General features: G+C 40.3%; 1 protein-coding gene across 1 annotated transcript in view; it reads right to left on the bottom strand.

Moving 5' to 3' along the window:
- The window catches only part of HYDIN (HYDIN axonemal central pair apparatus protein), a 355,182-nt gene that overhangs the window by 136,339 nt on the left and 196,606 nt on the right, over positions 1–22,237 (bottom strand). The window contains exons 19-23 of the mRNA XM_019653707.1: positions 18,809–19,047; positions 15,702–15,981; positions 13,914–14,057; positions 9,348–9,491; positions 3,928–4,241 (exon numbers count right to left, since the gene is read on the bottom strand). Of these exons, the coding sequence (XP_019509252.1) occupies positions 3,928–4,241; positions 9,348–9,491; positions 13,914–14,057; positions 15,702–15,981; positions 18,809–19,047 (1,121 nt within the window). The remainder of the gene's footprint in view (positions 1–3,927; positions 4,242–9,347; positions 9,492–13,913; positions 14,058–15,701; positions 15,982–18,808; positions 19,048–22,237) is intronic.

A 22,237-nucleotide genomic window follows, 5' to 3' on the forward strand; every position in this document is an offset into this window, starting at 1 on the left:
GGGAGAGCCTGGGTTTAGTGTGGAGCCTGTTGGATGCGAGTCACCTAGGAGACATCCATGAGATGTCAAGGTGATGCACCTGGAACTCAGTAGAGGGGTCTAGGTAGAGATGCGCAATTGGAAGCCTCAGCAACAGGGGCTAAGTAAAGTTGTGGGGTGCGTGCAATTGTCAGGAAGAGCAGAAGGCCAGGACAGAGCCCTGTGTACTACTAGTCCAGCAGAGTTATCACTGGCCGAGAGCTAAGAAGGAGCAGTCAGTCAAGGGGATAAGAGGAAAAGCCAGAAAGGAACGGGTTTCAGGAAGGTGGGATTGGACAACTGTGCTGAATGCTGTTAAGAGTTATCGTTCTGAGAAAACCTGACTCTTGTCATTCTCTTGATTATAAATCTCACCATTGCCTCCAAGAAAGTCTAAACTCCTTATCATGGAATACCAGGCTTCTCACACACGACTGCCAATCTCCTCCCAGGCTCATCTCCCTGACTTCTCCTTTGCCATGAAGTCTGCGTTGGAGCCACGCTGACATACCCTCTGTCCACACTGGTAGGTGGGTGCCAGTGTCTCGCCAGCATGCATCTTCTCATATGTCAGTTTTTGTCTGGAGATCGGCCCCATTTCCACCCCCTTCAGTCCACGGGGCTCTGAGGTCACCGCTGCAGCCCTTGGTGCGGGGCCAATGCTGGTCAGTGCTTCCCCCCACTTTGACAGTGACTGGTAGGAGGAGAGGACAGGAAATGTGACTAAGCTGGTCTGATCAGGGTGAATCTCATGGAAGTCCTGCGACAAAGGCTCATGTCCCTTTTCAGTGGATGAAAATCTGCAAGGACATGGCCCCAGGAGTGAAGGCAGCCATTTGGGGACCGTGGGGAGAAGAGCCGATCTGAGAATATGGCTAACACATTGAAGGGAGCAGAGCTGAGAGTCAGAGACCCTGGCTCCTGGGACACTGTTAGAGCCCTTGCTTTAAGCCAGGCCAGACGCCAAAATGTATCTGTACTTTCAAGTTGTGGGAATCCATGAATGTTCTTTTCTTTTTCTTTTTTGCTTATGGTCATGTTTCCTGTCACTTGCAATAGAATTGAATCCATGCATCCTAACTAATATAAACATACTATACTTGTTATTTAGAATGTTTCCCTGCTTCTCCATCTGGAGCATTTAACTGTGCTTCTCAGTACAGCCTTGTCCGGCTCCTCTGAGCAATTATCCCCGCTCTGTCCCTCCTCAGAGCCTGGCATTATCACATGTCCACCATGGTTTACACATGTGGTCCCCCAACAGCCTCGGGCCGCAATCATGTCTTATTTACTTTTCTATCCCTGAAGCCTCACACATTATCTGGTGCACAAGAATCACTAATCAAATGTTTTCTGGATGACTCTGAGTGAATGAATGAATGAATGAATGAATGATAAGCAGAGGCTCAATATCAAGATATAGGATGATACTGAAGAAAGTAAAAAAATGGTTAAATGAATGCTTAAACCAATGAAAAATTAAACATATCATCTCCAGTACTGGCCAAGCACATTTACAAAATGTCACTATTTTAATTATGGAAATGGCCTCTCAAAAATAAAACACAAATAAAGCATGTACTTTGCTCCCAGATAAATGAACTCATTTAGCTATGCTACATCAGAATAACTTCGCAGAATCTGGTATTTGAAGCTCATTAGGTCAGGTTGGCTGGTTTTTCCATAATGATTTTAAATGTTCATCTTCTGCAGAATTTCATTCCAAATCTAAACAGTCCTTCGCACCTAATGATCAGGTCCCAGCACTCAGGCCCAGGCCTGGCTTCTGTGCTGTGCTGGGTCATCCTTAGATGTCTCCGGAAAACACCCAGAGCAAGCCATCATTACCGTGGTAACAACTGGAAAGGAAGGGGTGGCTGTCACAGCGAGACGAGGACGGTACACAGGAAGCACAAACAAGCCAAGGAAACGTGAAGCTTTCGGTTAAGAATGACCACTCAACAGTCAGTGCTGAAAATTGCGTTGTCCAAACATCCAGTAAGGACACATGCAGAAGCCCATTTGTCCTGATCACCAAAGAGGCTTGACCCAGATGAAATGTTCCTGAGGCCTGACTAAAACAGCCTGTTTATATTTTTTAAAGGAGTGTTTTCCAAATTAAGTTTGGATTTAGCTTCTAATTGAACTTAAATTTAATTGACCAGGAGAGATACCTCTAAACACAAATATTGGTGGGTTTTTAAAAAAAATTAAATGTATGGGGGTGATATTGGTTTGTAAAATTATATAGGTTTCAAGTGTACAATTCTATAATACATCGTCTGTATGTTGCATTGTGTTCGCCACCCAGAGTCAGTTCTCCTTCCATCACCATATACATGACTCCCTTTTTCCTCTTCTATCACGCCCACCTCCCCTTACCTTCTGGTAGCCATTAAACTGTCGTCTGTGTCTGTGTTTGCTTTAAACACAAATATTGTTAAGACAGCTTTTCCCTTTCCGCACTCATCACCTCCCACTATTTGTACATATGTATATGTACCTGTACATATACAGGCCAGAGCGAAACCCACTGAAATGTAGAACATGGAGCTCTGTGCAGCACATACTCAGTGTATTGGGCTATGCAATTATTTCATGCTTTAGGTCTGAAATGCTTATTAAGAAAACTCTACAGTGGGATTGCAAATTGGTGCAGCCACTATGGAAAACAGTATGGAGGTTCCTCAAAAAATAAAAAATAGAGCTACCTAATGATCCAGCAATTCCACTTCTGGGCATTTAACTAAAGAAAATAAAAACACTAATTCGAAGAGTTATGCACTCCTATGTTCACTGCCACATTATTTATAATAGCCAAGGTATGGAAGCAACCTAAGTGTCCACTGATAAACCACTGAGTAAAGAAGACGCAGTCCATATATACAATGGAATATTATTCGGCCATAAAAATAACGAAATCTTATCATTTGCGACAACATGGATGGAACTGGGAGGTATTATGCTAAGTGAAATAAGTCAGACAGAGAAAGACAAATACCATATTATATCACTTATATGTGGAATCTAAAGAACAAAATAAACAAATAAACAGAAACAGACTTATAGAAACAGAACAAACTGATGGTTGCTGAATGGGAAGGGGGTTGCAGCGCTGGGTGAAAAAGGTGAAGGGGTCAAGAAGTACAACTTGGTAGTTACAAAATAGTCACAGGGATGTAAAGTACAGCATAGGGAATATAGTCAATAATATTGCAATAACTATGTATAGCGTCAGGTGGATAGTAGACTAATGGCAGGGGGGAAGGTGTAACTTCACAAATTATATAAATGTCTAGCCACTATGCTGTACACCTGAAACGAATATAAAATAATACTGAATATCAACTGTAATTGGAAAAAAAAATTTTAAAGGGAGGAAAAAGATGAAGGGGAGTAAGAGGTTCAAATTTCCAGTTATAAAAGGAATAAGTCATGAGGATGTAATGTACAAGATTGGGAATATAGTCAATAAATTTGTAATAATGTTGTACAGTGTCAGATGGTTACTAGACTTACCATGGTGTTGACTAACTATGGTGTACACCTGAAACTAATATAATATTGTATATTAGCTACATTTTAATAAAATTAAAAAGAGGAAACTCTACAAAGACTATTTTGGTGACAAATTTTTAATGATCCAACCACTAGATTCAAAATTAAAGCAGGCTTATTGCTTTGTTAATTTGGTGGTGACTGGGGCTTTCAAAGATGTTTTATCTGCTTTTCCTTCTTGGAAATCCAGGAAGGAACAAGATTTTAGGCTCTTTGTTATTTCTGTCAATAATTAGTTATCAGAACCGAAAGTGTCCATAAAAGACCAGTACCCAGAATACAGGAACCCAGTGCAAAGCCTGAGGAGAAAAACATGAATAGTGGAGAAGGACCTCTGAATATGAGTGGTACCTTATCTGGTTTTCCTCGTCGTCCACCAGGAAGAACCAGCGGAACTTCACAACCAGCGGGCTGCAGTTGGTGATGGTGACGTAGCGGATCTCCTCAGTGTCGTTCAGGATACAGCCGAAATCCAGCTCCATGGTCTCAAAGCTGAGGTTGGGGTAATGCACCTCACCACGAAGGTTCAGGATGTCCACCTGAGGGTGCTCCACATACTTGATTGCTAGGGTTTCTTCTGCCACCCAGTTGTTCAAATCGCTTCTGTGGGAAGGGTCAAATTTGACCAGCAGGCTTTTTTCTTCACCAATCCCCAGTTTCATGGGCTACAAACAAGATAGTGGGAATTACCAACCTTGGTACTATGCATTTCTAACCTGATACATGAAACAGGACAGCTAAAGTTATCTAAATATACTTATGTACACACACATACAGATACATACATACACACAGGTTAGTATGAAATACATATATATCCACTTTATTTATCCATAATTATGTATCCACACTTATACATAATTAAACAACTAGTATATCTATATTGATATCCATACCTATACCTATCCATAAGTATTTATCCACACACACACACACACATACACACACACACACACACACACACACACATATTTTATTAGTTGAAAATGAAAGCAGGGAACATTTGGACAGGAGTGATTTGAAGGAAGAGGTTTTGATAAGAGTTGTGAGGTTATAATGATGGAGGAGTTGTAAAATGGAAGATCTACAATGACTAGATATTATATAATGTTCCTAACTGAAAATAAATTAAATTGTAAAATGCTCTTCCTAGACAAGTAGGAAAAGTTCTTTGCTTAAGAAATTTTTAAAAAGGCTTTCTAAAGCACTGGGGGAGGGGCTCTGTAGAGGATGACCCAGAAAGGGACGGATTAGGTAATTTAATTCTTCTCTAATGTCTGCCGTTCTAACTCTTAAGCACAGTGCTATCCACTTTCCGCTGTTTTCAACTTAAAATGACACTCCAGAGCTGTACGGTTTGGGTTTGTTGGGTAGATTTCATTTGTTCTTTTCTCTCTTTGATTCAAATCCCCATGTGTCCCATGATGCAAAGGCCACAGTAACACCTTCCCTTTTATAGAAAGCCTGGCTGTGAGTTGGCTTTTTCAGGAGTTGCTCAATTTCCATATTTAATCGGCATGAAAGTCACCTCCTCGTTTGGCAGAAAGTGCCCCAGGGCAGTCAAGAGGCATGCATATAGGAACGAATCCGTTTACAGAGCACGCCCCTCTCCACTGAGTTTTAAGGTTCAGGTATTTAACTGTGCACATCAGTGATGTGATTAGATGGTTCCAATTGTTAGTGCCATTGACCTGATTCAAGAGCGAAAGAGAGGGGAATGACTCTTCCGTTGGCTAATGTGTGGCTGGCCACGTGGCACAGCTGGCTGGGCACAATTCAGAACCCACTCTTGTAGACCATGGCGTCTGCAGCAGTTGGTATCACAATGCTTGGTGTTTAAATATCTCTGAAGATTGACTTCAACACTTTTTGCTTCCCAGAGGAATGACTTTGTTGTTTTGTAGAAATGATACATATCCACAAAATTTTACATTATATATAAAAGCATAAAGAAGAAATTAGAAACTCATCCAAAATTTCACCATATATTATTTCTCAGAGTTCATGTTTGGTAAACATTAGTCCAGACATGATGGATGACTAAATAAAATTTTACAAAAATAGAATTAGATGAGTTTATTTAAAAACATTTTTGAATTTTTTCTCAAAACAAACAAACAAACAAACAAAAACACCTGAAAAAATTTTCCTATACAAAAGATACTAATCCTGAAATCATGGACTCTGGAGCCAGACTGTTTGGGTTCAAGTCCTGATCTGCCTGATACTAGCTCTATGAATTTGGGCAAAGTTGCTTGGCCTTCCTAGTTCTGTTTCTCCATCTGTAAAGTAGGGGCAATAATAGTACCTACTTCTTTTTAAGAGGATGAAATGAGTTAATATACATATCATGTCTTCAGAGCAGTGTCTGGCACATAATATATGGTATATAAGCACCAGTTATTACTATTATTCCTTTATGATCAAGAAAAAAGATGGTTAAATATTAAGCAGTTTCACCTTTTGACAATATCTGATTGACACCCATCTATAAAAGGGGATGAAACCAGCACACTTATGCTCCCTCCACGTCCCAGTTATTATTGTAGTGTTAATTTTAAAAAGCTGAGGTAGAACATTCTAACCACCAAAGTTGATTAGTCTCAGTTGTAGAGTTAATGAACTCATTCCTCCTGCCAGTCTTTTCCTGAGTGTTTTTGTTTTTTCTCCCCATTTCTGAGTGCCTTATTAGGTTCTTCTCCTGAATATTTGTATTTCACTGGCAAATTAGTTTTTCAACAAGAGAGCATGAGTATGGTATTCATCGAGTCCTTCCTTGCATTCTAAGAGTGTCTGCCTGTTACCTTTATACTCAAAGGACAATCTGACTGCTTATAAAATTCTTGGGTCACACTTTCTTTCTCTCAAAATTCTGCAGCATCGCCCTATTGCCATCTGGCATCCAGTATTATTGTGGAGAAGTCCAAGGTGAGTGTAAAATCTTCCCTTGATGGGGTCTCTTCTTTTGTGCTTAGATGCCATGGGATTCTTTGGTTATCAGTAAGACCAGTAACTTCACTAAGACATGTCTCATTGCTGAACATTCTTTATCACTTTGGCCCAAGACAAGGTGTAGCCATATTTAAAAAAATATTTACTTTATATAAAAAATATATTTAATTTATATTATCAAATAGGCTAAAGAGAATTCACCTTTGTGCCCATCTCCCCACCTCTGACTCAAGCCAACTATTCCCCTCTCCTGAGGTAACCAAGGTTACAAGTGCTTTCTCTCTCTTATGGAGATACTGTACGGATATAAAATCACATTCATTTATATATTCTTTTGTTTTTTATACATGATAGCATACTCTGCACTATTGTTTTGCACTTCTCTTTTTTTACTGGGAGATCACTCATCAGTGTATGTGGAGCTGCCTCATTCTTTTTAATAGCTGCATTTTATTTCATCACATAATTCTGCCATCATTTATTTAACCAATCTACTACTCATGGATATTAGCTCACAATATTCTGCTCTTAAAATCAATGTTGCAGCGAATGTCCGTGTATATATGTCATCTTGTATACTGTATTTATATCTGTATGATACATTCCTAAGAGTGGAATAACTAGGTTAAATGGTGTGGGCATTTAAAATTTTGATACTTACTGCCATATTGTCTCCCATTGTATACTTTCCCAACACTATAGGGGACTCCCTTCTTTCACACGCCCTTCCAAACACAAAGCACTATCCTACTTTTTGCTCACTGCCAATCTGATAGGGGTTAAAAAAAAATGTGTTTCAGTCATTTTAATTTGCTTTTCTCCTAAAATGATTAAAAGTGCACATATTTTCATATACTTAAAAGCCATTTTATTTTTCTTTTTGTGAACTTTCTGTTCATTTCCTTTGCCTACTTTTCTGCTGGGTTACTGGTATTTTTCTTGCTGATTTGTAGAAGCTCTTTATGTTACATGTATGTCTTTGTTGAAGTTATACATGCAAATAATATAAAAGGTCAAACTACTATAAGAGTTATTATAAAAAACAGTCGTTCCTGACCCACCCTGGCACCCCAACAATCCAGAGTCAACCATTTCTCAATTCTTGTAGTAGGGCTGGTTTCCTTGGACAGAGAGGGGATGATCAGGGAGTGGGCACACCCCAGATAACCAGGATTATTCTGGGGGTGACGACACTGACACTAGAAACTTCAAATTTCCCCAAATATTTTGATCAGTTTCCATTTCTCTAGGGAAGAGCATTTATCTTTCTATCTTGGGATCAAAGCCAGCTGCCCATGGTTTCTGTGTGGGGTCGAGTGGGACAGCTGTCTGGTGCACATGGAATCCCTCTATTTTCAGCACTCTGCTCACACTTGTTGCCGCTGAGTCCAGGCTACTTGGGCTGAACGCCTCCCACATCTTTGCAGCCTCAGTGGAGACCTTTCTAGGCTGCAGATTTTTGTGCTTTTTTTGCCAACCCACTCCATTCTGTCTTCCAGAATTTGTTTAAATCTCTCATTATTTGGTTACACCTTCCTCTTCCCCATCTATTTTATTGCTCTGGGCTTCTTTCCTTTTGGACATCTCTACGTTTATCTTATTAAGATTTCAGGAGGAACAAGAGTGGGTCTAATCTACCGCTCAGACTGAGAAAGCTGCCCGTGTCTGAATTTTCATTTTCTCACCCATTTGTTTTCCTCTGCTCTGTGAGTTCACTCTTCATCTCCTCTTTGAACACTTGCATCTCATCCTTGAGCTCTTTTTAATAAAAGCTCACATCATCTGCAATTTCTCTGAGACTGTCGAGAACTCCATGTTGAGACTGTTGGTCTTCTTCCTTGCCTAGGTCCCCTTGCAGTAGGTTTTCATCAGCCTCTGGCTTATGATGGTTTCCTCCTTTTATTTCTCTGTTCAAAGGTCTTAGCTCGTTTTTTCTCAGCTCATGCTTGAGTGAGACCCGCTAAAGAATTGATGGGGAGGGTCAGGGGAGGGCAGCAGTGCAGTTTACAGTCTCTAGTCGGATACTATCTGCCATACCCTCTCACCAAGTGGCTCTGTCCCTCCTCACCCCCAAAGATCCATCTCCCTGAATGTGGCTCATACCGACTGTCCTTAAGTCACGGCCTCCCTCTTCTGAGACCTCACGATTGTTGCTTGTCCTGCCTTCTTCCTTTACACCACTTCTCCATTAACTGACTGTGTGCGGGTCTAGTTTCTCCTTCAATCCTCCTTTCCTACAGCTCCGCCGTGCCACTTGCCCCATGGCCCAGCCATTCCCACTGCTGCCCTCACGCCCAGCAAAGGATCATGGATATGATCTTGTAGGAATGTGCAGAGACTATTGCATCCTGCCCCAAACTGGTGGCCTGGGCGCTCACACCTCCTCCCTCAGACCTTCTCAGCTTTCCCAGTAGCTGGAGATGGGCTGGCTGGTTTAGGGACTGGGCGTTGGCTATTTCCTCATTTCCTTGTGTGTGAACTTTTGGTCAGATTTGAAGTGAGGGAATTAAAAGATCTTTCCTATCATGAATGCAAAGTCACTGTTTTCTAAAAATCAGCTTCATTAAATGAGCAGGAATGAAAGGGTTGTCATAAAGAGCCAGAAGTTCTTACACTATTAATAATAGTTTCCCTATTGATCAATATTGGAATTCATTTATGACTTCTTTAAAATTTTGTATTCTTTCCTCCTTGTTTCCTGGATTCTTTATATTTTTCTGGAAAGACATTATTTTCTTCCTTTTTTACACACACAATCCTCCCCCTACCCCCACCCCATGCCCCCAGGAGCCTGTGAGGACAGTCCTCTGTTAAGTTACCTCAGGATTTAAGGGCAACAGAGACTTATCAGTCTCACAGATTAAGAAGGGTCTGTTTGTTGAGAGCAACACGGTCACGGGCAGGGTGGAAATGTTCTTCATGACCAAGGGCTGGTAATCAGGTTCCAAGGTAGCATTAGGTTCCTGAGAAAAAAGAAAGGGAGGAAAGAAACCCAGTTATGGTAACCATAGGAAGCCTTTAACAACAAAAGTCTCATAGTATATACTCTTTTTCTCTTGTAGAGATTTAGATAAATCATTTGGAATATATAGTGGACTACTGAGAAGTAAACCTACATAAGCCCGAAAACGTAGATTAGATTTCTTACTCTCTTGTTGCCTGGTTGATAAAACCTACACAAGCCATGCCTCTGAATAGAACAATTACTATAGCCATTTCCACAGTGTCATAAAACAAAGTCTAATACGTTAGTGATATCTTGTAGAAAAACTCATGTATCATTATATGAATTATACATTTTTTCCTTTAAAAAATTTTTTTCCATGCTCAAAATATCCAATTTGCCAATATACTTAACTTATTATATTGACAAATGCGTATAACTATTTCTTCTAAATTTTTCCTGATAACACTGGGATAGTTGATTTAGAAGCATCTTTCCACTCGGTTGAACATATCAAATTTAGTTTTTCAACTGGAGAAAGCATCTTGAGCCAGATGTTTCTGGTCAGGCTGGGTTTTTCTCATTCTAAAGTTGGGGTCCACATTATTTCTTGCATGCCCTACGAAAACAGTCCTTTAATATCAGCAGGAGGTGACCTAAAGCCTCAATCCATGACGTCCAAAGAGAACCTCCCTCCCATCATGCCCCGGCTCTTCCAACAACTCTCGCCTGTTTTTCCCAGGCCTCTGTTTTGATTTGTTTTTTTCTCTCCTTGTTCTGATTTTAGTTAAATCCTCCCGGTGCCACATTTTCATCTGACTCTATCTCTGCTTCTTTGTCCAGTACAGTCTTCCTTTCACTGTGCTTCCTGGATCCCTTGGCTCTGGTGGAGCTTGGGTGACCAGCATCCATTGTGTCTTCGTTTGGGCTGCAACAGATGTTTATGTCTCACAGCTCTTCAGGCTGAGAAGTCCAAAATCAAGGTGCTAGCAGATCCAGCGTCTGGTGAGGGCCTGCTTCCTGGCTTGTAGATGGCTGTCTTCTCACTGTGTCCTCTCATGGCTGACAGAGAGATTCTCTCTCTTACCTCTTCTTGTGAGGGCACTAATCCTGTCCATGAAGGCCTCACCCTCATGACCTAATCACCTCCCAGAGGCTCTTCCTCCAACACCCTCACATTGGGGATTAGGACTTCAACATATGAATTGGAGTGGGGGGGGGGCACACAATCATTCAGTCCAGAACAGTTGGCTTGAGCCTCCTGCCTCCGTTATACTCCACTAGCCCTTGTACAGGGGCTTGGTCTTGTGCTTACCATGAGATGCCAACCACTGTTTCCCTCCCCCCCCACCCTCAACACAGTAATACAGGTACTGGATTTGCCTTGCATTTGCAGATTGCATACTACAGTTTGAGGGAGGGAGAAAATAGCACTTTGGGGCCATACGAAGGCTGCATGGAGAACTGTCCATCCGGTGACCTTCCCCCGGGCTGCTGTCATTGCAGGCAGCTTTGAAGTGAAGAAGCCACACTTGGTTGGTTTTGGCAAGAGGCCATTTAGAGGTTAGTGATGAGAAGGAGTCGATGCACAGACAACCCGTTCTATTTTAACATGACCCCTTTCACTCTGGATTGTTTGTCTCCCCAAAGATCAGGAGACAGGATTTCCTGCTAGACTTCATGAAGCAAACTGGCTGCTGGTTTCAATTTGACCTTTTCAGTTCCACAAAGATGTGGTTTCATCTCTGTGGCTATGAATGGTACAATAGTTATAAAGTAGATCAAATATGAGGCAACAGTTACAGGAAAATTCTTCCCGTAGGCAGTGTTGGTATCATTATAGTCTAATGTACAAAATCAGATACACTGCCTTGAGCTGCAAACAAGGAAACAGGATAGATAATTGGGTGTTACATAATTAAATCCGAATACTGAGACCTCACAGGCCTCTTGCACACAGTGGGTAATGAGGCTGCATTTTTTTGTTGTCCCTCATACGGATTAAATGTGAGCAGGAAATGAACAATGAAAAATAACAGTAGTTAGATTTCAAACTTGTGATATTTGGGGGGAAGGAGAGAAGGGCAGAAACAAACAGGGAGTTGTGACTCAGTTCATTTTTTAATTCAATAAGTTACTGCCATATAAAAATATCTGCTATTTTATTCTGGTGATAAATTCAAACAACAGACAGTTCAGAATATACTATTTTAAAAAGGCTTAAAGATAAAAAGAGAAGAAAAGGAACATTATCCACACACTTTATGAGTATTTACGGGCTTAGAAAAAAATCTAATAAGAAACTAAGCTGTATATTTAATATATACTCTAATGTCTTACACAGAATAGCTATTCAACAAATATTCATTGAGTTTTCTCTGAATAGTTACATTTAGAGAAAATATGATGCCCCTAAATTTGGTGCAGTTTTTGCCAATAAATATCTTTCCCGATTATTTAAAAAAGGAAGACTTTAAAGCAGCAATAAAAGCTTAATAACTATAGCAGAAACTCTTGCAGTATTTTCTTCTTACATGTCTCATGGAGCTTGTCACAATTAGTTTAGCATCCTGCAACTGAAACCCTTATTCTACTTCTTCAATGCCTACTTTCCTTTCTAGTCTTTGAAGCCAGGGGTTTTGCTGTTTTTGCTGCCTCATTCACTGTTCAAAAAGTATTTGTTGACCTGAATTGCAGTTGTACATCTCACCTCCCCTACTCGACTATAAGCTCCTTTATTCATCTCCTAGCAGAGCACCATACCCATGGAGGGTGCGCAATAGATACTTATTTAATGTGAACAAAATATGATGAAATCCTCTATCATAATAAATGGTCTTTACCATTCTCCTGCAAGCCTCCAGGTAATGAAGGGAACCCTGGCTGGTTCCCCCATGACCGTTCAGGCACTGCCACACTCAGTCCTTTCATAGGAGAGCATAGATCACACTATGGGACAATGGCTTACTTAATGCTTGGTCTCCCCAGTTGGCTGTGAGGGTCATCAGGAAGGGGCTATCCTCACTGTTGTATTGCTAGCACCCGACACAGTGCTTGGCACATGGTGGGACTTCATACACATACTCCACTCAGCAGCCAGTGTGACTGTTTCAATGAATAAATCTGACCACGTCACTCTTCCCTGACGCCCTCCAATGGCCACCCAGAACACAACCCAAAGCCCAGAACATGCCTCCCGGTCATGCCACACTCATTGGCCCTTTCCCACTTCTCTAGATGGACCTCGTGTCATTCTTGGTGTATCGTCTCAGGCATCTTCCAGATCTTCATGCTCACCAAGCTCTTCCCTAACTCAGACCCTTCATGTGTGCTGTTCCTTCGGCCTATAATTCTCTCCCTCTCTCATCACCAGACTAACTACATTTTTTCTTCAAGTGTCAACTTGAGGCACCTGCTCAAGGAAGCCATCTGTCACCCCAGGTAGAAATAAGGCCACGTCTCCTGATATGTGCTCTCATAGCACTTTATTCTACCTCTTCTTCATAGCACTGTTTAGAATTGTAATTTAAACTAAATTTTCATAATTTGTTTATAGTCTGTGACCTCAACCAGTCTCTTAGCTTTGACTATGTCTGGTGGATTCACCAGATTTTCAACACCAACACAGTCACCAGCTTGGAAAAAACATTCCATACACATCTGTTTTGAATGGTAAATAACTCTATGATGGAAGTTTGCTGAGGAGTAAGTCAAGTCCTACTGTGATACCTCCTCACCTCTTCATGATTCTGACTCCTGCCCTGAGCAGCAGTCATTCCCATTTCTTTCCGTCCTCTGCCTCCCCATTTATTGCTTGCCCTTAGTGGCCATATAGAGTCATGGACATTTATAACCATATAACTTAAGAATGTGAATCAAATAGTTTAAGTTGATTACTCTCAAGCAGCGTTAGGTGGTCTGCATAATAGCGTAACCTGTATCTCGGTTTCCTCATTGTACCACGGGAATTATAACAGAAACTGCAGCAGAGGCTGTTGTGAGAGCAACTGAGAAAATGTATGTAATGAACATGGCTCAGTGACTAGCACAAAGCAATCAGTAAGTGGTAACTCTTCTTACTGATTATTAAAATTATCAATAATTCTACTCTGACCCGTTCTAAACTGGGATGTCTATTTTACCGAGTTAGAGTAAAATGATCAACTACAGTGCATTTTCAGTGCACTGGAATACCCCTTCGCTTTGGCCTTATACAACAGAATTGATGAAAGCAGAATTTCCGTAGCAATTTACATTTCAAAGGAATGTAGGTTTAGATTCAGAGTTTTTAGTTGAAGGTGTATTGGCCTCTGAAGCTTAAAAAACATAGGCTGGGTGTGGGTGCAACAGGCTTCCCATTCATTTAGCTTCTCCAGTGAAAATGTGAAAGTGCTGGCTCCCAGTTGGAGAACCCAGCCCTCCCCAGCACAGCCCCACTGACCTTCTCCAGTCGGTATATGAGCTGCTTGGTGGAGAGCTGGATAAGTGGTGCTATAAACTCACAGATGATGTTGACAGTCATCACCACGTTCTTCCCTGTCTGTGCCCCGATAGTGGCATGGCATACCAGCTTTTCTTTGACTCTCTGCAGACAACATACACCAGCATTTGGGGAACAGCCATAGCTCAGAAAACTTCATTCTCAACAATCAGCAAACTACCTGCCTGGGGACACCGGGGAAGAGCACTTTTTCCTAAACAGTGCATTTCAGGGATCACTCTCTCTCACACAATTAATGTCTGATTGGTTAAATATGTCCTGGATGACCCTGTGTCTACTTCTGACTGCTCTTGAGGACACAATCAATTTACATTCCGTTCAACCAATATATATAGATAAAGATATAGCTATAGATATAGATATGGAAGATGTATTATTTTGCATCAGGACTGTTAAGGACTGAACATCCCAAACCGTGATGGACAAGGCAGATAAAATCCTTCTGGATTTATATATAGTTCAGTCATTGTTATAATTCTTATCAAGCTAATCAAAAACAGTGGCTGGAAAAATTTTACTTTTCATACTAGAATATTTTAAAATGATGCTATAGAAACTAACATTTCTTTGGTCCCCAGTGGTCCAGATTTTTATACAGTAGAAAGGACCCCAAGTGGATTTATATCATGAATAGCTTGTACTGAAGATTAATCAGGTTTCAGATGTTAATGAATTCAAGTCTCTTCTCAGTTATGTAGCATAACTTGGGAGAACATTCAGAGAAGCTTTTAGTAAAGACTAAACTGAATTTGGAACCATAGCAGCTCGGATTTACTGCCTTTAAAAATATGGTCAGCTCCCGGTCACAACAGGCTGTCAGTGTCTTGAAATGAGGGGCTGCATTCTATTCACGTTTGTATCCTTAGCGCCTGGCACAGTGTTCGTGGTACATACTCAGGAATGGTGGGCTGAACCCCTGACTAACAGAGAGAAAGACCACATTACATACTCTACAATGAAGCAATGGACCAGCTTTGCTGTCTTGTGTGCTGGAAGATAAATTTCTTTTTGTTTCCTGTTTCATGAGGGGAAAGTTCAGTATCAGCTCCTCTTTTGGTGACACCAGGAGGAGCTCAAGCAAGCATCACCTCTCGTTCACAAAATCTGCGTTTGTGAGGTAGAGGAAGCTCACAAGTGATTTTGGAAGTTCCTTTTGGGTTTCTGATGGTTTCCAGTCTCCGTGAGGGAACAGGAAAAAACAGAGACATGGTTTGGATCTGCATAAATGTTTAAGCAGAATGGTGAAAATGTAAATAAGAGCAGAACATCAGAGTTGCTGTAGACAAAGGCAGCTCTTTTGACATATAAAAAGATGATTATAAATGTGATGTTGTTAGTTCAGTCTGAGAGGGAAGGAACTGGGGATGCCCAATACCTGGATTGGAAAGGCAGCCCAGAGTAGCTATAAAAACACACTTTTTGAATAAATATTCATCAGAGGCTTAGCTTTGGCTGAATGCTGAATATCCCTCTCCTAGAGACTTGCAGGGTGAGAACCTGATTTAATTAATATATTAAGGTTGGGTTCATGGTAGCTGTAGAAACAAAGAGACAACCGAGCAGAGCTGAACCTTGAAAGCAGTGGGTGCTGCCATGGTAACCCAGTGCTACATGCAATCCTTGAGAAGCCACATCCTTTCTTCAGATAAATGTCAAGGAACTCTCCTAAGAAACAGAGCAAACATTTATTTAGGAGAAAAGTAGCTTCTAAATATGCTGTCCTCTTACCCTGGGAGTAGCAGAGTAGCCTTCGAGTATCACATCGATGGTCTGGCCTGGGTACAGCTCCATCCTGACGGGGTAGAGCTGAAACACGGGGCTCTGGGGATCCCTGGGTGCCTGGGGGCCCTGGCGCTGGGGCTGGGGCTGGCTCTTAGCAAGTCCCTTCTTAGCCAGGCCTTTCTTGCTCAGCTTGCTCTGGGGACAAAAATTTTCATTCATCCAGAACAACTGTTGGATCCGACGCCCCTTGTTGGTCAATTTGAAGCGGTAGTAACAGGTGTCCAGGCTGGAAAAGAGGAGGCAGGTATTGAGAGCTCAAATTTGGGAAGCTGTGTTTAGCTCCACACCCTTGGGATTTACATGCCCCCTCCCCCCCACCCCGAAGTACTTTAAAAGTGAGCAACAAAATAGACACTATTATTATTATTATTATTATTATTATTATTATTATTATTATTATTTTGCAATTTCCCTGACTGTCTATTATTATTTTTTTTTAGCATAGAAAGGCTACATCATGATGCTACTAGGAGATATCACAGTAATGGGACAAAGAAGCACTGACTCATGGGGTCCAGAGACTCAAGGCAGGGATCTGGGTTTGGCCCCTGAGTTGTCATCTCCAGGGGAGGGGCCGTGGGAGAGTGATCCCATCCCTTCTCAGTCCTTCCCCAGCAGGCCAAGCACCCCACAGAACACACAGACACAGCTCATGTGAAAACCACTCTAATTTACAAGAAATGGTTTTGAAGAGTGAAAGGGAAGTGAAATGCCTACTAGAAGAGAAGCATATTTCAAATTGTGTTGAGTAAATTTCTACTGACTGAGTGCAATGTCTTGTGATGGGCTCGATTTGAAGGGAAGTTCAAAGAGAAATGAAACATATCCTCTAAGCAATACTGAAGGTCAAAAGGGCTGTAATGGACCAGGATACCAGCTAGACTGGTCATTTTTTCTCAAACTAACTTGCTTTAAAGATGCTATTTCACTCCCTCGTTCATCTATGCCACAAATATTTATCAAGGACCTCTTGATTATCTGGCTCTTCGTTAAACACTGGGATTTCTAAGATCTTAGAAGTAGAGGTGATTCAAATGTATTTTTGTTTGGATTTTTTTTAATTGATTCATAAACTTAAAAAAAACATTTTTTTTCAGGGAGAAAATTCATCTCAGGACTGTTTTTAAAACTGTATTAGGCTTTGTGATTTTATCCCATCTGTTCTTCCCTAGGAAATTATATTGAATCTAATAAAGTAGTTGAAGCATTCAGATAAATAATCAGGAGTATTGGCCAGTTGTCAGGTGTACCCATTTCATTCCAGGTATGTGTCCACAGGGCATGCTCACTGGAGTCTCTACTCAGTAGTTTTGGGGAAAACAATAAATAATACATACTGTTTATAAAGTAGGCAGGGCCTCTGCCAATTATTCACGGTGTATATTTCAACCATCACAGCAACCCAGTAATAACTAATATTTACTCCCATTTTATAGATGAAGAAATAGAAGCTCTGAAAATTTAAGGAAGTTGCCCAAAAACATGTAATCAGAAGAGGTGGCATACGGGTATTTTTTTAGACCTATATGACCCCAAGCTGGCAAAGTTTTCTGTAAAGGGCTGAATAACAAATATTTGAAACTGTTGGGGCCACATGGTCACTGTCACAACTACGCAATTGTCCACTGTAGTGTGAAAGCAGCCATAAAAAATATATGTACACAAAGGGGTATGGCTGTGTTCCAATAAAACTTTATTTACAGAACAGACAGTGGGCTGTAGTTTGTGCACCTCTGCTTTTGATGCTTCTTCTGGAGATTGCTGGCATCCTTTAAAAAATGATAGGGTTTAGGCAGAGGGTAAATTGGCAGCTAAAAGCCATAGTTTGCTTCTATATTCATAGGAAAACTATAGACTAAACCTCCCAATTCCAAGTGAGTGACAGAATATCCTTTGGGGCTATTTGACAATATTTGCAGATTAACGAGAATAACAATCAAGTCTGATTCACAGTATATCATTTTCTATAATGACATGTGAGTGCACTTAACAAAGAAATTTGGAAATAGAAGTATAAAATACACTGACAAAATGCTCTAGTTCATGGTCAATAGACAGGCAGAGAGGAGCATTTTTATATCTAGTTGATCCAAATCTGTAATGGATGCTTCTCTAAAAACATACGCAGTGGCTTATGATATTTTCAGTCAACTGCTATGTTTTGTAGATAGCACAGAGGAAAGGAGGTATGGATGGGTTTGTGGGAGGGCTCCTTACTGACTTGTCAGGCTCATCTTCTCTAAGCACAAAGTGCCCATCTTGGTTTCAAGGCCTGTTAGATAGATGTGTTCACAGTAATGTAATGACAGGTACAAATTCCTCTGGCCCTAGACAGCCACATAACTCTTCTGGGAACCATGAATAAATCCCCACACGTATCCTCCCCTGTTAGCATTCAGACTTCATACATTTTTAAAGCCACATTGAGATCATTCTGCACAGAGGTGTCTATACCACCTCTCATTTAAATATTAAGATGCTCTAGCTTTTCCTGTGTGATCAGGTGGAGGCAATTGCAACCATCTCAATTTCTGGTGCTTTAATGGGGAGGCAAACAGAGGTCATAATACCAAATAAATAAACACATAAATAAAAATTTTTACAAAATTACTGGCTTTGCAATTCCTGATAAGAAACATTTACAATAAATTTTTACCTTCCTAGTTATACTCTAGTTAGGTTACCACTAAGATGCATCTGTATTTTCTACATCCATGGAAAGATTAACAGGAATCAAAGAGGAGAAATCATGGTTGAGGTTCTAAATTAGTCATAGAGAAGCCACTGAGCGTTTGAGAGAATAATGCACTTCCTATGAACCGTGTCTTCTGGAATGTAGAAGGACACAGCTTGGAGAATGTAACCAAGCTATGACTAGGAAGGGTCTTCTTGCTGGTGTACCCACCTGGAAGGGGGAAAGTGAAGACCAGGAAGGGAAGGAACTGGGAAGGCTAGTTCTATTTACTTAAAAATAATTTTCTAAAGTAGAGATGCTGTTCAGCTTATGCAACATATGTGATATCTATGAAAAGTCATCCGTGTTATTTCCCTACCTAAAATATGCTCCCAAATTGAGTTCTGGAGCAAAGGGCTTATCTGAAACAATGGTGCAGCCAATCCCTGAAGCCTGGACAGGAATCCGATAGGTGTTGCTATTTTCAATTTCCAAAATGACCATGTCCTTAAATGTCAGTTCATCATTCAGGTTGGCAGTCACTGTCAGTTGAATATCAATGTCCGGGGGAACCATGCCTTCACTGGGTTCAACTTTCCAAAGGGACTTTTTGTGTGCCTGCAACACAAGACTACAAGTTAACAGTGAAGATATTCTCGGCTTTTCCTTCTGCACATGTCAAAGCCCTCTCTATTCAAAAGGTGGGCACTGCAGAACTCAACATCAGAGACAAACATTTTTCTCAAATCAAAGCAGCTGGTTGTTTGTTGGCTTTTCATTTTTCAAAAAGCAATGTGATTCTTAAGAGCAAATCTACAATTCTACTTTTAAATGCTCTGTGAAGATTCTTTACATCTCTTTCTCTAGACGACAGCCCAGGTTGCTAACAAGCTGATACTAATTATCCGCTCTAATCACCAAATTCTGAGCATTATCAATAGAAGACACAACATCCTTCCTGGAATTTGGAATTTTTAAAAGAAATGCTTTTCAAGAGCAAAGTTTCTATGATGTTACAGTGAAGATGAACAGCTTTCATTAATAAGCACAATACAGGATGTCGTCTTGATTTCTATTATTTAATAATAATAAATTTCTATTTGCTAAAATTCTAAACTTATTCTGAAATATGTGATAGGACTAAATTATAGAGTTGAAAGCAACTCTCACCAATCAATTCCCTTTAGCTGATTAGATCCTCATAGCTCACACTCCTTTTCCTCCTTAAGGCCAAACAATACCTCTCAATGAAGTCTACTCTGATGATTGCCTTTTATTTATTTTTATTTATTTATTTTTTCATGTGGGAGTCGAACCGGCAACTTTGCTGTTAAGAGCGCACACTCTATCCACTGAGCCATCCGGGTGGCATCTCAGCTCAAGGTGTAGAGTTCAATCCCAGCCGTGGGTGGGCATAGCCCACCATCAAACAGGCAATCTTGTTATTTGGAGCACGTGCTCTCACCAGCTGAGCCATCCTGCCACCTGTTGGCAGCTCAGCAGCAGCTCAGCTAGGGCACAGCTCAGCGAAGCTCACTGGTCCATGTGGGAATCGAACCAGCGACCATGTTGCTCAGAGCTCGTGCTCTTAAGCAAACTCTTAACCAACTGAGCCACTTGGCCAGCCCTTGATGATTGCCTTTTAAACTGCAAACCTTCCCCCAGTACTCCTGATCCCTTTTATCCTGTTCTGTTTTTTTCCACTTCAGCACTTATCTCCAAACATTGTACATAATTGACTTATATTATTATGCTTGTCTGTGTTCTTGCACTAGAATATAAGCTCTCCATAGAAGGGAGTTTTGCCATTTTTGTTCTTGTTGCTGTTGTTGATTGATATAACCCCAGCATCCATAACTATGCCTGGCACATAGTAGGTGCTTACTAAATATTTGATAAATGAACTAACATATCTGCCTTTTGATCAAACCCTTTGATGTAAGAGAACTCATTTCTTATATAAGGTAACTTTTCCCAGGTTTTAATAACTCAACCTATTAGATATCTCTCCTTATCTTAAGTAGAGATATGTTTGGGTTTTTTTTGGACCTTCCATACACTGGTGTTTGGTCCTTGCCCTTGGAGCTAAATAGAATATATTGAATCTCCCTCTTTTGCTAAACAGCCCTTCAAATCCGGCATCCCAGCTTTAGAAGAAAACCTTATATGGCACAAACAGGTTCCAAAGGAAGTTGAAAATTTGCTTAAGGTGTCAAATCATAAAAAATGACTCATGCTATAAGCATCTTATTTAATCTGAAAATATAAATTCTGCTTCTATGATGGTACTATATCTATTTTGTCAGGCTGCTTTTAGATGTTTCTCCTTATTTTTTATTGTAGTGCAGGTTAACTATAACATTTCTAGTTATGGCTTTATTTGCATATGCTGCTGGGAATTTGCTACCTTTCTAGAATCTGTGGTTTGATATCTTTTATTTCTGGAAAATTCTCAGCCATTATAAATTTTGTTTCTGCCTCATTCTCTTTCTCCTTTCCTTGTATTATTCCGATTATATATGTGTATGACTTTCCTAATGTATCCTCTCTGTCTCTTCGACTCTCATCTGCATTTTCCAATCTTTTGCTCTCTGTGCTTCATTTTGGATGATTTCTTCTGAGCTATCTTCTAGTTCACGAATTCTTTCTTCAGCTGTGTGTGATCACTGTTAAACACACCTATGATGTTCCAATTTTGCTTTTTTTTTTGGAATTTTTGAATTCAGGTCTTATTATTTATATTTCTTTTTATACATTTTCAGCCTACTGAGATATTTTAACACCCTGATATTTGACTTAATAGCTACTAATCCTAGTCTCTCTTTAATTTGATAAGCAAATTGTTTTTTAGAACTTTTCAACTAAATATAGCAAATACATATTCAATGGCTCTGAGGTCCAGGTGTTATGGGAGACACAAAAATGTCCAAAGCACTTTCCTTGCCCCCAAAGAGCTGACAGTAATGACATACACAGAGACCAACATGTAAACAACAAAATTTCAAGTAGGAAGAGATAGGGGTAAAAGTGCTTCAGGGAATCTAAAGAACAAGATACTTTCCAGAGCAGAGGATGTTGAAACCTTTTGATTCTGTGACAAATATACCAGTCATGATTTTTTAATAATAAAATTGGGTTCAGTTGTAAAATTGGGCTCAATTATCAGGTAGTGTGATTCCTAATTGTATTATGCTATTGATTAATCAAATGCAAATTTATTCCATTCTAATTTTATATATAAACAATTAACTCAAAATTAACCAAAAGCATCATATCCCTAGTTTGATTGCTATATCATTTCAATCAATTCTGATAGTCCTATTTTATTGTGGAGAAGAAATTCCTCAGAAATATGTATACAGATTAATATTTATAGAAAATATTTACTGATTACCAACGATGCATTAGGAAAAGGCTGAAAATAGAAGAGACGTGGACATCATTTAGAAACTTCCAGGATAATAGCTGAAAGGCAAAGCTAAAGCCTCCAGTTCATTGGAGAAGGGTGTGATTATTCCCTCATGAATCTCATACTCTTCTGAGGATGGTAGCTCAGAAGAAGCCCTCTGAAGAAACTCACACAGAGGAAAACAATGTACTCAAAAACAGATGTAAAATATACTCTGTGGGCTGGATTTCAGAGGACATTCCAGTCCACAACTTCCCTTCCTCCATGTACTTTGTGTGATGTACTTCTCCTAGCAAAAAGAAAAAGGAAGAAACGAAAAATGCATGTAACTCTATGGGTGCATAGGTACAATGTAAGGCTATGAGTCAGAAACTTCTTGACAGCATAGGTGAGGTTTGG

This window comes from Hipposideros armiger, unplaced genomic scaffold (genome assembly GCF_001890085.2).
Source record: "Hipposideros armiger isolate ML-2016 unplaced genomic scaffold, ASM189008v1 scaffold_9, whole genome shotgun sequence".
In the NCBI taxonomy this organism is placed as follows: domain Eukaryota; kingdom Metazoa; phylum Chordata; class Mammalia; order Chiroptera; family Hipposideridae; genus Hipposideros; species Hipposideros armiger.